This window comes from Contarinia nasturtii, unplaced genomic scaffold, assembly GCF_009176525.2.
Source record: "Contarinia nasturtii isolate CC-2019 unplaced genomic scaffold, AAFC_CNas_1.1 Cnas_scaffold_129, whole genome shotgun sequence".
In the NCBI taxonomy this organism is placed as follows: Eukaryota; Metazoa; Arthropoda; class Insecta; order Diptera; family Cecidomyiidae; genus Contarinia; species Contarinia nasturtii.
Window position 1 is genome coordinate 959,016 of NW_022197486.1, and position 18,294 is coordinate 977,309.

Here is an 18,294-nt window from a genome sequence, read left to right on the forward strand (position 1 = left end):
TTTTCAGTGTCCAGTCCGGGATGAACGAGATTTCATAAAAATATAAAAGAAGTTTAATGTAAAAAAATGGAGTGATTGGCGACAAATGGGTTAAAAAATAAGTTTCATTGCAAATGTTAATCATTGATCTCGAAATCAACGTTCAATCGAGGTACGAAAAGCAAGTTTGCTGAGTTTATCAGTGAATAAGAGTCTTACCGTAGGTAATTCATGTGAGTAAATGCTCGTGTCGCGTGGAGGAAGTTGTGGCGGCTTTTCGTTGCTGCCATTACTACTACCGCTGCTGCTGCGTTTTGGTTTCGATTGTAGCTGCTGTTGTTGTGACGTGTTTGCTGTGTAAAACTTTTGATCTCGTTCTCTTTGTGTTGATGCCACTGATGAATGACCTTCAGAAGAAAAGAATAAGAAGAAAATGAAGCAAAGATACAGTCATGTTTCGGTTTTAAGTTAGTTGTTTATACGAAACTATTTTTTTTTTTTTTTTTGATTTTGTATGCATATAAAAAACAAACAAACAAGTAATGAGAAGTAAATTCAATCCAGCTAATGAAATGAAATAAATACAAACATGAAATAAGAAAAAAATAAATAAACTTTTTTAATTAAATTAAATCAACATTTTTTCGAGCTGTCGTCACCGGCTGGCGAACAGGAACACAGAACAAACACAAAACATAACTGCTTTTTGGTTTCGTTACTGTGCTGCATCACTTATATGGTTTCATATAAGAAAAAACGAATCTTGACAAGTAGCCTATTTGAATGCGACATTCTTGCGCTTTTAAGGAGTAATAAAGCATGATTGTTTCACGGAAATTTCTTATTGAAGCGAGTTTGGAGCCAATTAAACTGTGTGATAACAATAATTCACAAATTTGGATGGCAACAATTGGCAAGAATATTCAAAAATATATAAATCACATTTCATTATTATTAATTGAAGAGAAAAAAATATGACTTACCATTACTGTTGCTGCTTCCACTGTATCCTGAACTATCTGAATTTTCGTTGCTCACACAATTACTATTTCCGGCAATGCTATACGGATCCTCATCAGGAATTGGTAATCGTGGTCGACTTTTAACGTTAACCGGACGTTGCACTACATATTGTAAAAAAAGAAGAAAAATAATATTGAATCCACTGTAGAAATGCTTTTTTCTATTCTCTAATATGAATATATTTTATTTTTTTTTTGGTTTTAACAATAGCTTAACAGAGTTTTGGTGAAAATGCGATCACGAAATCAAAAGCAAACATAATGATACTGTATATTGATCGATTGAATGAGATTGTATAGATGAAGTCAAAATTGGCCTTAAGATACGTGCACAATGTACATTGTACATTCAAATCCATGGACAATGTGTAAATAATTCAATAGAGAAAAACAAAACAAGAGAAAAAAAAACAGAATGTGATGTAAATGAAAATGAATTATAGCGCGCACAAAATCAAAATGTTATATCATCTATACGTTTGAAGAGAAAAAAAAGAATATGAAAAAGTAACGTTACACGATTATTGTTGTATTCACGTTTAAATCATATTTAATCAGATGACGATGACGGAAACGATATATAAATCTGTTTCTTATCTATTATAAGGCAAACAATACTGCATTTTCTGTATGACTTGCACAGCAAGCCCACAACCTATATTTTGAATTATAGAATATTGGACAATAGTATAATAGTATATGACGCATGTTTAAGCAATTGAAAAACAATCACACACACACACAAATCGAATGTAAACCAAACTATTATCGTTAAATTTCTACGACATTTTGTTCAACTATGCGAAAGACCATTTACTGCCATTAAGAGTGTTCTTATTATGAACGAAAAAAAAAAACAAACAATCATCAACCAAAATAAATCAACGGCGAAAGCGAAAGTACTAATGTCATGCATCAAATTGAAGTTTATAATTTTTTTTTTTTTTTTTTTTTTTTTATCCAAATGAATAGAATTGGTTAAAATATTTTCTCTTCTATGAACATCACTTTGGTCCACTTTTTGTGCATTTACAAAAAGTTAGTTGATGTGAAAAAAAACAATCATTAAATATGAAATTTTGGACAGTGTAAAAGAGAAAAAGATTATAATTTATATTTTCGGTCGCCTATAATTATTATCGTAAATTGGCATGAAAGACAATGAAGAAAATAAATGTAGTCAAACAAAGGTAATAGCAATAAACTGTTTATAATATCGATAAATTGAGAGAGTATCTTTTAACTATCCACCAATTATTAAACGGAGAAAGAGAAAAAGTTTACGATCGCGAATTTCTATTTTTTTCTACAATACCACTCTCAAGTCATGATGAAAATATATGAATTGGATATATCATCTTTCGTTTCATTCGTCATTGTAACAGAACATTGGTAGTGGGAGCCCTTATCGTTTAGTTTTTACGGTCAATACACGGAAATCGTAAAATTCAAATAATGGAATTGCTCTAAGTACAAAACAATCGGAGACAAAGACAAATATTGCATTTTGAATGGAACTCGATTTTTTACATGTACAATTATAGACAGTCAATCAGCCAAAATATGGATTATGTCTGCTACATTTGTGCCTGCCAGCAAAATTGTGACCAAAATATAGACAGTTATATCTTCAATTTATTTACATAATTCTATTGGTGGTTTGAACTGAATTCATTACGAATGGCACGACCCTTTCCATTACTCTCAATCAAAAATATTGAAAAGCCTCATACAAGCGAAGAAATTCATCTAATGAGCACCAAAGAACGCCTTTGTTTACGGATGATTAAACGTAGAATTATTTTTAAAAAGGGAAAGAAATTACATTGATCTCGATCATGATACGGACAGGTTTTTTTCGGACAGCTCACGCAATTGTCAATAAATTTACATCATCAAATTGGTTTGAAACTTTTGTAATTGGGTGATAGTTGAATGATAGTACGAATTCCATTCCAAAAAAATAAAGCAAGACATTTCCACCAATAAGATAGTGTATCATCCAGGCTGTATAATCATCAAACGCCATTTTGTCGCATTTTTTTTTCATCCAGATTGAAATGAATTGAGAACCAAAAAACCACAAATATTTTGAATTTGATGGCTTTCCGCGTCAAACAGAATCATCATTTCAATTCGATTGGATCGTATCGAATGTGAGAAAATTATCATAGAGTATATGTGATTTTATGCTGAATCTCAAAATATTCACACGAACGTTGATAGCAGCAGAAAAAAAACCGGTGAAAATGTGTTGATTTGATATCGGTTTTACCTCTTCTATTTTCTTTGTTATTGTGGATATCTAAAGGAGGATGAATTCATTCATTGAAACAAGAGCTGCTAATTTGCCTTTTCAAAATAATGTTAGGTGACTTGAGATTGCTACTATTTTATGTGAAAGGCATGAAATGGTATTCAGTAAATTCATTTTGTCAATGGAAATGGTAGATAGATTTCAACAATAACTTTGATTAATTGCCATGAACTGTTACTTTTGATTTGCCTCGTACAAATAAAACGATTACATGTGCAGCACACATTTGCGATGAGTGCAATCATCACTAAACGTTAACGAATGTGTTTATGTGTACCTGACAATGTCTATACAGTTTTTGTTGTTGTTGTTGTTTCACTGTTGAAAAATTGAATTCCTCTTTGTATGCAATGTTGTGAGTGTTCAAAGTAGGAAAGTATAATTGATGACAACGTAATATGTTTGTTATTTCGTTTTTATTATTGTTCATTTCTAATATGCTTCAAGGAAGAGATGTTTTCGATTCAAAAGTCATTTTTGCATCATCCGTTTCGTGACATAAATCGTACGGTGTTTTTATTTTGTTTTAATTTTTTTTTTTTTTTTTTTATCATAATACTCCTAATCGACGGTTTGATGTGATTTATGAAATGCAGAGACAAATTTAATGAGTAGTCCTTATTCCAAGTAGCCAATTTAACGAAAATTATGTGTGATATGTGGTTACATTATGTAACGAATTGTGAACAAAAATTACTTTATGATAAATTACTATTTGGAGCAAAAATTGTTTGCTTGGAGTTTTTTTTTTTTTTGGTTTCTATTGTGTTGTAAAGTTTTTTTACGATGGTTTCTGCTTAGATGTGACTTATAGTCAACACGATCCATGAAAAATTTTGAAAAATGGCTATCTACTATTTGTATGCTTAGCACAAAGAAACGACATAGCATTGTACCAAAGTGAGAAATTAACAGTTTTCTGGCAATTTTCTCATGACCAACTAAATTACAACATACATCTTTAAGGACTGTTATTCACCTTTTGTTTTCACATCTTCACAAGCTTTTGTTCCAATTTTTTGTTTTCAAAACGTCACTCCACATTTTCCATACATATAAATTCAATACATTTCGTGTAAAATTAACCTTGTTAAATGCATAAATGTAAATATTTTCGGCCGTCAAGGTCTTATAAGAAGAGGTATTTCAATTGCACCTGTAACGTTGTGATCGATGACACGACACGATCCAATCCGATTACTTTGTTATTATCTATATTTTTTCAATAATTTTTCCATTTCTATTTGCATAATGCTGGCCTTTTTTGGATTATTTTCAGTTCGCCCATTCATTTTGATTCCAATGAGTCATTTGGATTTTGCGCAAAGTCTAAAAGTGTTTGCTTCATTTTTTTTTCTTTTGGAAAAGATCTTCTTCTAAATCATAAGCACGCTGTTAAGAAGAATGTTCGAACGATACTTACTTGGCGGCATTTTACTTTTTAACATATCCATGGCAACAACATTTATCACGAGCACCCAAATCGGACAGTCCAGTACATCATTGTCGTTGCGTACAAACGATATGGCTGACAAACATTGTAATTCGAGACGTCTTCGATCCGGATATGCTTGCTTCAGTTCACGATTTATATTCGATTGAAATTTTTTCACATCAAACAATTTCGAAATTTTTTCAATTTCCAACGCTTGATTAGGCAATTTCTGGATTTCATTGCCGATGGCCGTCTCATCTTTAGAACTATTTGCGGTACCTTTTATATAAACATTGCTGCGGGAATAGCGACGTATCAAAATGTTACCAGCATCGTCCATTTTAATTTTCACACCCTGCAAATGAAAAGACAACAGCAAAAGGCATTAAAAAAAATTATATATACATATTCGTTCACATGCACTTTCGTTGCAAACGGTCTAAACCTTGAAACGAACATGTAAAATAGATAGATGGTTGATTCCAATTAAATGTTGTTGTTTAATGCGAAGAATGTGAAAACAATATCTACATCTTTCGATTCGTAGCGTAGCATCGAAAACCGATTGCCAAATGAAGTGCGTGCAATGAATTTCCAAGTTGAATAAAAACGTGCGCACAACAAATAAAACACACACACAAACACACACACATTTTAAAATTGTTGTTTGGTAAAAGTCAACTTTGAATCACTTCACTTAAATTGAACTTGACAAAATATCATTCTTCTGTTTTGTTCGTGTGAAATTGATTCCAACAGACCCAAATTGAGACAATTGAATTTACCGAAATTCGAACGCAGTAATACTCAAAACGACATCGCAATAAGCTGCATTGGCATTCAACTTTTGATTTCTATTCGTTGTCTGCTTCAATGCTCTTGGTACGGCGTGTGTATGTGTGTGTGTGTTTCTATCTGTCTATATTACTTTAAGTCTCTAAAATTTTGTTTCACCCAAATTTGAATAAATACGTATGAGCTTATTCGCTTACAATATTCATTTCTATACGTTTTGTTTGTATATTGTGGCGTAAATGGATTTCGTGAACCGCAAATGAATGTCATTTGAATTGCGTAGACTTATTTCTTTTGCTAAAAACCAAAAAGAGCATACATGCAAAAATGGATTTTTATAAGCATGTGACCGAAAGTTTTAAGTTTATTCGTCAGCGCACTCATTGGTGAATTTGTTAAAATGTGAAATTTGCAAGTTGATAAGAAAAGATTAGCACCATTCAACCGAAATATTTGACGATTTCGTCTTTTTTGAAAATTTGATAAAGTTCCGTCTTTTTTAAAAAATTTATGTCTGATTCCCACTTTGAGGAAATTTAATATTTTTGTTCATCTTTTTTTTTCTTTTTGATAAACGTCGGTATCGATTTTCGATATAACATTTTATACGAATTGAAACTTACATATTGGATTTCAATAGTATGCGCTTGAGTTTGTCGTGGGTGTACTTATGTTTGTTCAGTCAAAAATTAATGATAAAAAAAACAATATGCCATCTGGAGTTTTACTTTCCGCACTTCTATACAAGTTTTCTCGGTGTCTATTGATTGCTGATGTGTAGGCAATTCGGATTTTGAATGAAGAAAAAAATGAAAGGCGATGTCTCTTCATTGATATATTTAATAATAATACCTACTCTTACATTTTCAATCAGTATCGGCCTACAATTGCCGATGAGTTGGCACATTTACAAACCAATCAAGTGAATCGACTTTTCATATAATTATTATATTTCACAAATGGTTTTAAAATATATGTACATTAATTATCATCGTATGCGAAAAATAGCATTCATTTAACAGAGAGATAGAAAAAAAATACCAAGCATAAATCAACTGCAATGCGCCTCGCAATTGATTCTGTTGCAAAAAATGTGTAGTCATTTGTAGCAAATATTTACGGAATGTGAAAAATGTGTGTTGTGTTGTTAATACACATTGAAATAGAAGGGTGGTCAGCGCTGAATTGTAGGTGTGATATGACTCTAAAGAAAACAAAATGTATCTACATGAATAAATGGCTATGGCTATTTGGAAAGGAAAACATTCTGAATTTTTGCGCCATATGCAATAAACTGTGCGCATACCATGTGTCAGCAACTGACACATTGTAAAATGTACCGAGTGAAATGTAGTAAGACCATTCCAATATGATGTGAATGAAAGATTTCGGCATAAAATACAAAACACATAATGAAAATGGTCGGGTTAAGTCGCTAATAAATGAAATGAAGTGCATTTGCGTATAGATCTTACGGAGAGCGCATTTTTGTGACCCGAAGAACATTTTACATATATATCTTGTTTCATTTATATGACTTATCTGAACATACATATACATGTATGCATATTTACGTCTGTTGTATATCGGGTTATGAGTACGTTCCATTCATATAGAAGTTTGCCTATTTCTTTTCGGTTGCTAACGGGCTTGTTCTCAATTTGAACCGTCAATAGACCAAAAAGACGGAAATTATATGGAATATGGACCAAACAACCGTGTAAGAAATCTGCCGTCAACGACGAAAAAAAAAAAAATATAGGCAATAAAGACCAAGCTTCAATATAGCCGCAAGAATTCACTAAACTATACCGGCGCACTGAAATTACAATATTTTTGCATATTTACTGCACGAGAACTCACAATAATATTATTTGCTGCGACTTTTCAGCTTGATTTCGATGGCTAATTTGATTGGTTCGTATGAGCGTGGATACTTTTATATGATCAATGACATCGTGCATGAAATAACCGAAACGAAAATGTAAAAAACAAAGAAAATTACAACCAAAAGAAGGAAGACTATAACCAAAACGAAGCTAGAGAAACATGACATACCGTATTATTGAGCATAATCATAAACATAAATCGATGAAATATATCACAGCTGAGACTAACTAAGTAACGCTTATATCTTTAACTAGAGTTGAACGAATGTTTGATATAATATTAGATGGAGTCATGTCTCCCTGGATACGCCTGGCTTGAGACATATATCGTCTCAAGGACGAACCAACTGGGGTGAAACTTTTTCCACCACATTTTTATTAAATATAGATCTTAGAAGAAAAAAACGGATTTATTCGTGATGATATCAGTAAATTAACAGAGTTTCTGTTTTTTATTTCACTTTTTCAGTCAGTCCATTTTCCTTCATTTGGCAACCGAATACTTTTTTCGGCTTTCAAAAGCGATATTTGGAGTTTTCGTTTTTGTAATTAATGGAAGAGCGTAGAGCAAAATGAATAATTTCTTTTAAAAAAATCAATTACCTGACCGATTTGGCGTTTCAGCTCATCGGTTTTTGGACTTCTCATCGGATTTTCAAAACCACATAGTCCAATTCTGAAATAGAAGATAAGCAAAAAAAAAAAAGAATTTAGTTTTTGTTGTAATCACATAATAGAGGAACACAAAGATCCGTATAAACACATGGTCGTATAATATTATGTAAATAAGTTATATTCAAGTTATGATCATCATTGATGACCGATATGTAAGCAGATAGATTTATTTTAACTGAGCAGTTATGAGCATGTCATCACCGTAGTTGGACAGCTAGGTTATATCAAGGTGAATCTTAAAAATCTGGTTTTGGTCCTCAACAAAAACCCGATATGTTAAATTTGATATATTCATCAATTCTTTTGCGCGCTCTCTTTCTCTCTCTCTCCATCCCTCCTTCCTCTGTTTACTAAATTATTATATAATAGATGCAAAAATATCATCAAAAACTCCACACTTCGCAACAATTTGTTGCATTCCAAAAGAATCTGGATGTCATGAAAATAAACTGATGCTTTTGTTCGAAAAAAATTAATATCTCTGTTTGAGGCGTTCAAATGATTTTATCGCTTATGCATCAATTATCTCTTGTTTTTCCTTGTTATTTTCGGACACAGCATCGAGAAGGTCTGAGAGAACAATGAATAGATATCATATAATACGAGTGAAGATGATTTTAAAGCTTAAAAACTTGTTTTAACAGTTAACAAAATATGCAACAGATAAGTGTGTGAACTTTCTTTATTTCGTATTCCATATATCGAATCATGTTTAATCCAACGAACAAAAGAACAGAAAAAAAAACAATGCAAATCCACTCTTTTGACAAATTAAGCACTTGGATATGGTGTAAAATGCAGAGATACCATCAAATTCAATGTTTCTTAGCGCCACGACTTAACAACGATAAGACGATATAGATGGATGGTAAATGTGAAAAATATTAAAAACTTTGGCACATACCATGTATTTTAAAACTAATATGACACATTTTCCGGTTAAAATAGATAAACATGATTCAATCAATGTCCAGACATAATAAATGAACTCCGTAGTAATCGATTTTCTTTCAAAGGTACCACATTACTGTATATTCGTAAGTTGAATGATGTCATGATTAATCAACGTTATTTAGTTTGATTGCAATTTTATTTATTTCTAAAGGTAAGCTTGCTTACAATTCAGTTAACTTATTAAACTACTCAAAGCATATACAATATACATAGATATACATTGTTATTGAAATTGATGGAAACTGGAGCCACGGAGTAATAGATTTTGCATGAATCTTGTTTAGGAATTGACATTACCGTTTCAAAGAAAGAAAAGATTGACGAACGGTTTTAGAGATTGTCGAAACTAACAATTATTTCTAATTGGATTATGTGAATGAATGCCAAAATTGCAAACAATTTGCCGTTATTTAATAGGGTTTGCAATTAAAATGCTGGCTCACTGTCTACAAATCGGGCAATACATTCTTGTTGATGTTTGCCAAATAGTTTATCCGCATAGTTATTATTGGATTCAATCGATTTCTTCATTTTTATCCCGGGATGTCGCGCAATATATATAAATTAAGCGGTTATCGAATGGTGTCCGTTTATGGAAGTACCGGTTTATTCGACCACAACTTTATCACATATACGCTTCATCGATCTTTTTTTTTTAAATAAGTTTTTTTTAATTGATATATCAGGCCAATAAACAGTGGCAGAAATCGACCCGAAAAAATAGAACTATTTCTAAGCCCAAGGGCAATGTCTTGTCTTTTTTCACACAATTATATGGCAAAAAAAGAAGTTAAGCAAAAGATTCAATTCGTTTTATACATCGAATGTAACTTGTATTTATATATGGAAAATCAATTTTAAATGCTTGTCATGTTATCTGTGAATAATTAAAGCCGTCGAGACAAAATAATCATCAAAAAATCAGATCAAAAGAGAAGAACAGTATGAATCAAAGAATGATTTTTAAAAGTGCAAACATTAAATGGAATTAACATTTAACGATTTTTATATATATATGGTCGATGCGCAAGACAGCAAAGCACAAGTGTAAATGGCCACACATTCAAATTTCACACTATGACAACAACAAAGCACCAAACACGCAAGGGATTTTGAAAGGACTTGATGGCTTGGTCTAGTGAATGGACAATTTTATTGTGGCATTTCCTTGATGACCAGACAGTTATATGCGCCAACAAAACGAAAGAAAAAAAATCAAACCGAAGAATAAATCGACACCGGTCATCGTCTGCGTATTTTTCCATTTCACTTTTTATTGCATTATCGTTGTTATTCCCATTCCGTTGTATTGTATAGAACGATGCTTTGTCGACAATATACAACATTGCAAAGCCACCAATAACAAAAACAGCTATGTTAAATCCGAAGACGCGACGAAGAGAAAAGGAACAAGTCGACAAGCTAAAAACGTCTTAATTGCATAAAGAAGTGTGTTGTGATCATATGCAATGGCAGTCGCTACAAAGCCGTATTATTGTCGAGAATCTTGGAAATTAGCACAGACGGGTATGTGATCAAAGTCATTGCGAAAATAAAGATGAAAAAAAAAAACAACATGCATCAATGAAAACAGGAACTGGAGCATAACGTATAGAATGTTGTGATGCAGAACTATGAAAAGAGAAACCCTCAATGACGAGTCGACACAACAAAAGACTGATGAGAATCCACAAACACACACACACACACCAGAGATATCGCAATACAAGAATGAAATACTAAAATGAGAGGATTGAAAACAAACCTAAGCATTCTTTGGCCGTCATATGTTTATTTGGCTCACAAACCAACAATATCGCTCTATGTAGTTCTGCTAACTTAGTAAGCCTTGAGTACAGTTTTTTTGTCAACCACAATTATATCCATTTTTTTACACAATTGTGCTATTCCGTTGAGCCGTTCATGCAACTTTTACGCCAAGTGTGGAACGGTAGCGCAGCTGACTGTTAGATTAATGGGTCTTATGTGCAAACGGTGCAATCAGCTGCAAACCGTGCGATAATCATCGAAAAGTAAAACTTGAACGCAAACTGTAGAGCTAGGCTAAGTGTTTACCGAATGTGACTTCGATTTGTGCGCTGAACGATATTATATCTTTATTACAGTGTTATTTAAAAAAAAAACTCAATTCTATCTGCATTCTATAAGCGCGTGGCGATAAAACTGGAAAAACTGCCATTGCTGCATAGCATGCTTGTTGTACAGGTTTTATTTATCTAATTTTCAGGGTTTTCTGTACTCTGACTCTCTTGTGATATGGTCAACTAACTAGAATGTTGATAAAAAAATTCAGCTAAAATAGATTCTAACAGTGAAAGCTAATTTTATTTAAGAACTAATCACCTTACATGGTATTTTTTGTCTCGAAAAATCGCTCCAAGAAAATTAAATTGGAGTCAATTAGGTTCAGCATATGTTCAAAATAAAATTTCCAAGGCTACACACCATTTACTATTCTAATTTAAAAAACTGGAACTTCTGGACTAGCTATCCGAAATGGATTGCATTGATGGAAATTCATCTTATTATTCAAAGAATATAGATTATTTTTTTGGTATCAAATTTCCTAGCCAATCAACAATTTCTTTGCCCTGATGAGACACAGCAAATGTATTTAGAAACCAAAAACGTTACGTTCAATTAAATATAGTGACATATCAAACAAATTGAATCTAAATTACTCATAGAAACTCAACCTAAGCAATCACAAATAGCATGGAGTAATATTTTATATCGAACATGGAGTGTGGAAAAAAAGAGCTTAACAAATCATTAAACATAGAAATAAGTATATTAAAAAGTAAAAAATTGAAATTGTAAAGGTTTGTGTAGTGATGTGTCGAAATGAAACAAGTTCTGTACAACAAATGTGCCGGGCTTTTGTTCAAAATGTCAACAGCCAACGACCACTTTTCAACAGCCAGGGTACTTTGAGCGAAATTCAATGCAGACTTTTATTTTAATTTGATTGACATACGCGCTGAGATTTGAGCAGGGCGTCGACTTCCCAGAACACAAAAAAAATTGAACATGCTGACTCGGCCAAATGAAAGAGTACAATAAAATACATGACGTCTTCAACAGCAAAACAAACTATCCGCTAATTTCTTGCTACTGAACATTGGCGTTGCAATTAGCTTTAATCAAAAGTATCGCGCAAGTAGTAAATCTTTTTCGCTCACTTCATTTCATTAGAAAGAAATATTGAAACAAAAATCAATTGAATTAAAGAGAATCATCACGTGTTTATCTACCCTATGTCAAGTGTCGTGTTTGTTAATTTGGTATAGATTTTTTTAAGTATACAAATCGAGCAGTTCGTTTGATTATCGAAGAGACACAATGTTTTGGAATATATTGGTATGGTAACATAGTTAAGCTACTAAGATTATTTCTGTATTTTTTAACTGTGGTCAGCGTCGCGGTTTCGGTAATATTTTAAGTTTTAAATCTAAAGGGTGTTTTTTTAGGAGGTTTGTTTTTTAAATTGATATAAATCACATATTTTTTTTTATTTTAATCATGTAAATTGCTGTATTTAGTAGAAAAATCTCTGGAATTTATTATTTGGAAAAGATTTCTGGCATATAGTCACAATGGCCACTTTTTTTCATAGGCCCATTAGCCAGTCCTTTTTTTGTCAATTTTTTGATCATGCTAGATTCTATAATCCTTGAAAAATGGGTTAAAAAAAAAACATTCTGGTACATTTGAAGACATGGTAAACCAGTGAAAGTCCTGAATTCTTCATTTCAAAAAATGACACTTTAGCCGTCGGCATTTTTGAGACATTTTTCTTAAAATTTCTCGTGGTGAATTAAAACATTACGACTATGAATGCCATTATTCATGACTGTTTCCCTCCAAATAATGTCAGTTATCCTCCGGAGCCATTTAAGTTTCGCTTAAACGATCGCTTTGTCGAAATCCTTGATTTTAAAGCAAATTATCACAGGTTGATTGACCGTCTTCTTCATGCTATCTGATGACCCGGAATATTTTTTGTGCAGCAAATTGAAGTGTATGGTCTATGCCGATAAGCTTACAACGATTGAGCACTTCTAAGGCCAATATTCATCGCGTTATTATCGAGTTATTGCCAAAGATGTCCGAAAACATCCGAAAAAGTGGCCAAAAATGGACTGACCAACTGGCCTATGTAAAAAGTGGCCATGGTGACTATATGCCAGAAATCTTTTTTGAAACATAAATGCCAGAGGTTTTTCTACCAATTAAAGCAATTTTCACGATTAAAATAAAAAAAATATATATGATTTATATGAATTTGAAATCCTCAACCTCTTAAAAAAACACCCTTTAGTACCAAACTATTTCCATCCAAACCCATTCAAATATTAATCGAAAATATCTTTGAAATAAGATCACGAGTACTTGAGAAACTGCTGTTATGCTGAAACACACTTGAACATGCTAACATATAAAGGTCACGCATTACGGTTGCGTTTAATACTGATTTAAAAAAATTGATCCACTCTTGTTTTTTCGTTGAGTTCAACCTTAATTAATTATTTGCTTGTAGCATTGGAGTGGAGATCTTTTTTTGCACCAATTGGAGTTCCGGCGTTCTTTTTTAATATTCGCCAATTATGACCCGATATGGTGGAAAAGGCAACGGTTCCGGCCTGCTGTGACAGAATATTGACTTTTTAAATTTCTTTCTGAAAAATCAGATTCATTAACTTTGATATTTATATCAAAGAGCACTCTTTTTGTTCAATGTTCATGTTTTATCGTTCTTTTTATTCACATTTTTCATATATAATCAATAAAATAGACTTCAAACAAATGGAGTCGACAGAAAATTTAATTTGATATAGCTTAACGCGAAAAGACTTACCGCATTCCGTCGAATCCATCATCAGAGTTATTAATAGTTAAGATTGGAGCTCGAGCATATGCTTTGGCAACACGTCGATTACCTTCGAATACAATAAGTTTGGCCCAAATTTCATCATCGATTTGATTCCATTTGTCCAGCACTTCTTGAATATGTTCCTGAAAAAAAATAAAAATTCGTTTTAATATTTTGAATACTTCTAGGAAATCTTATATTTTAAATTGTATTCGATTTCTTTGAATTAGTTTCTAAAATCAAATTACAGTTTTTTTTAACTAGATCTCGTCGTGATATTCTAGGCAATTGATGTGGTTTTTTTTATTCAAGTTTGATAAAATGAATAATGAATTTTGTTTAGGTCGAACTATGATATTTATGCCGAATGAATACATTAGATTCAATTCTAATCAATCGCAATACTCGGTTACAAAAAGCATCAAGTCAACAAATAGAAATATATTTTCTTTTTAGAAACGGTTAAGGTTTTTTTATGTCATCCGTTTTCTATGTCACATTTACTTCTGGCTTCTAGTACAGCGAAAAAATGGGTAATTTACATTTATTAATCTGCATTAAGCCATATTAAAATATTGGCACTTTTTTTCTAGTTGATATTTAAAGAGGCTTTTTTGAACAAGGCAAATTTGTATACGTACAAACATAGTAGCTGTTCGCTTCTTCTTTTCATGCTTAATTTGAATAATATTATTTCAAAGATCACGGTCAAAACGATGTCAACTTTTTATTTTAAAATGAAAGGTGAGCCCGTTATGTAGCCCCATGGTCTTGGGCGATGATTCTTGGACATACAAAGTCACTCCGATCAAACGATTTATGGGTAAACACAAATGATGTAAAATAAAAACATGTTCTAAAAGATTCGCGATTATCTATTTTCGCTGTCAGTTGTTTGAGCGTTACATGATTTTGACATCAGTTCCGACAGTTGATTAATTTTAATCAATCAGCGGTGAACGATGGATTAAAGCGATTTATAAAACGGCAACAATCTGTTTTTAATATCATACTTGCTTGTATTTGTTTTTTTTTTTTTGTCTTTTGTCTAACTTAAATACATATGGCAATCATAATCACATTTTTATCTGTAGGAAGTCAAATGTGTTCATGTTTTTTGTTTTACAAACAATAGCTCCCACAACAAAGACAGATCCATTTAAAAGAATAATATCTTTGTGTGGTTTTGAATAAAATCTAAATCCTGTTACCAATCTGTTCACATGGGATCGTAGTATTCAGTGAGCAAAAGTTTTAACTTTATGGTTTTTTTTACAGCTGTTATATGACTAGGTGCTAAATGCATTCAGATTAAAAATATTTTCGAATGATTTTTTTTTGTTCATTCACAATAATTGATACATCATAAGTTTATGATTGCAGCAGTTAAATGTGCATTGTTGGTAAACTTTTTTCATTTATCTTTAAGATAACGATCGAAATGAATGCATAAAAACTGAAGGAGATGTTAATTGAACTTGAAAAACCTGGTCGGTAACCGAAGAAAATCAGGTATCATCGAACTGGTACAGAGTGGATATGCATGCATATCAATAAATTTTTGGCGCCTTATTCTAGTCGATGCGCCTTTTCTACATGATGGATTTTTGTTCTCGGTCCCGTATCGTCGATGATACGCCAATATATTGCAATTATTTGTTTTTAATAAAGAATATATGGTGGTGAGGTCTTTTGATCCATAAGGTCTGTATAACGGATCCAATTTGTCGTAAAAACCAATAAAAACCATACCCATCCGTATTGTGTACAACATGCATAATATAATTATCAACGTTTGTTGCATTTTATTTGTTCACCATCATCACATCGACTTTTTTGTTCCAGTAGTTTTATTGCTCGAACAATAAATCAATTTTACTGACGCTCTGACGCATTGATGCCAATTAGCACCATATTAAGATATGGTCGGTAGATAGCTTTAGTGCAAATTAGTTCGTATTATCGAAATCACAATGAGTGATAGAATTATAAATTAAGATTTCAACATCTACTTCAACATCGACTCAAAGAGACCCACTTTGCCATTTGATCTTTTTTAATCTTGGCCGTATTTGTTGCGTTTGACAACCATTAAACATTCCATGTGAAAGAAATACCCAATTGAGTTGAATATATATTTTCTTTAATCTGTACAATGTAAATGCTGATTGTATGGTCTAGTAAAGAAAAATAATTCGCAACAAGTGGGAGACTCGAATAGTACTAACATAGTACTAATTTACGTCAAATTTCATTAGCTAAAGTTTTAGCAAACGAAAAGAAAACATCCATCAAGAGTAGTTGAATGTGGAATGTGTTTATTTTTGTTCATCATCCGTTTTTAAGAATTTGCTACAATTGAGCATTTTATAAAGTCAATGAACTTGCTCGTTGTTTACCACAAATATACAAATTGGCATTTTTTCAACCCTATGATTATTTAATGATATAACAATTGCATCAAATTATGAATATAATCATTTTTGAAGCTGAATATTGAAACGACTCGCAGACTTTCTTTGAAAACAAAAAATAATAATAATAATAATAAAATGTAATTAAAATTCGCATGTAAATTACCAAAAAGTGTATATGCAAAAATGAATATCCAATAAGCCACATGAAAAAAGCGAACATATATTGTATTACGGTGGACACAAATAAATTTAAAAAAAAATTATTAATATTGATGAGGAGAAATTGAAAATATGACTTTTTAATGATTCAATGGTTGTGATCGGCGAAACCAAAATGATTATCACATCATTGAATTAACAGTTAATAAATATCAATGTTTTTTTTTGTAAGGAAGTTTATATATATTTTGAACGCGTAATCATATGCTTCCGATTGGTTCGATGCACCGTGTGTTGTTCAAGAGTTCGGATCAGTGTCTTAAATCAATTTGAATCTATTAATTATCACAAATTGCTACAGATAAATACTATTTAGTAGCATGTTATCATCATTAAATAATCAATTTTGTCAAACAGTATAAAAAAATCATCAAAATTATGAAACAAATGCATTTTGTGACTGATAATAAGAAAAAAGCGCATATTTTATTCTTGTGCACAAAAACTTCATGAATTTCACATATTTGCATACAATTTTACATGAAGCAATTTAGATGGGAATTGTATACATTAAAATTTGTTTGTAATGGTCCCAAAAAACAACTGAACACATCGCTTGAATGATCGTAAAAATGCCAAAACGAAATTAAACAATACATTTAGAAGTGAGAAAAAAATTGTGACCATTTTCCGTTGAACAATTAATGCAAATGTTTGAAATGTTGACGGATTGAAATTTTGTTCATCATTTCGTGGGTTTTTGTTAAGTGGCATCTTATTACGCACATGCCATACATTGGTGCACATTCTTATAAATGATGATCTCGTTTCACCATTTATTCGTACGTTGACATGAACAAGGTAACATGAAAAAAATCGAAAGTTTGGTACTTCAAGCAGACGAGTAAAAAAAACCGTTGAAAAAAAAGAGATCAACTCATTTTTGTGTATTGTTGGGCAATGTCTTCGTCGATGTACCATGATATCGGATGGTGAAACAACATACCCAAATATTATGAAATATGAAAGAAAAAAAATGTGATAGAGGAAACCAGAAAAAAATATCATTGATTTCCCGTCGGTTGATGAGTTTCTCACGCAGACAATGTTCGAATTCCCAGCCAAGGATTGTTATTTGGACGTGTCTAGAAGTGAAGCATTCCGTAGACTTAATTTCCTATTTATAAATTATGTGTTTTTCTTAACAAATAAACAATTCCAAAATCAAGAAGTAACTTAATTGAGATGCTTGTGAGCATTGTTTTATTCCCAAATAAATGTGAATTGTGTGAAAATTACACACTTTTTTTAAGGAATTAATTAAAATTTTTACTTAATAATCCAAATTAAATTCACTGAGCTTATTTCATGCATGAATGGCATTTCATTCTTATTGTGTATGTGTGTGTGTTTGTTGTGTTGACTAAGTTGAAGATGTGAAACGCAAAGAATGTTTCGTTTGTGCTTTAGTCACAATTGCTGCGCTCGTGATTTAAAATCCAATTTAAAATTTAACCGATGTGAAGCACAAAAATGATGATTTTCAACTATATTTTGCTATCATGTGATGGATATCTTTTTACCCGATTCATATTTGTGATTCGATGCAATTCAATTCATATAGCATTTGTAATGTAACAAATGTAACCCGATTGTAAAAAAAATCAATTAAAATATTTTTGTAAACATCATAGCTGCACTTCAGCATAAAACAAATGTAAATACAAGACACAAAAGCTTAACCTTGATGCATTGTTG

General features: G+C 31.8%; 1 protein-coding gene across 1 annotated transcript in view; it reads right to left on the bottom strand.

Annotated features, from left to right (window-relative positions):
• The window catches only part of LOC116343938, a 36,972-nt gene that overhangs the window by 2,199 nt on the left and 16,479 nt on the right, over positions 1-18,294 (bottom strand). Inside the window, exons 3-7 of the mRNA XM_031772272.1 lie at positions 13,946-14,103; positions 8,041-8,113; positions 4,742-5,108; positions 963-1,103; positions 199-386 (exon numbers count right to left, since the gene is read on the bottom strand). Of these exons, the coding sequence (XP_031628132.1) occupies positions 199-386; positions 963-1,103; positions 4,742-5,108; positions 8,041-8,113; positions 13,946-14,103 (927 nt within the window). The remainder of the gene's footprint in view (positions 1-198; positions 387-962; positions 1,104-4,741; positions 5,109-8,040; positions 8,114-13,945; positions 14,104-18,294) is intronic.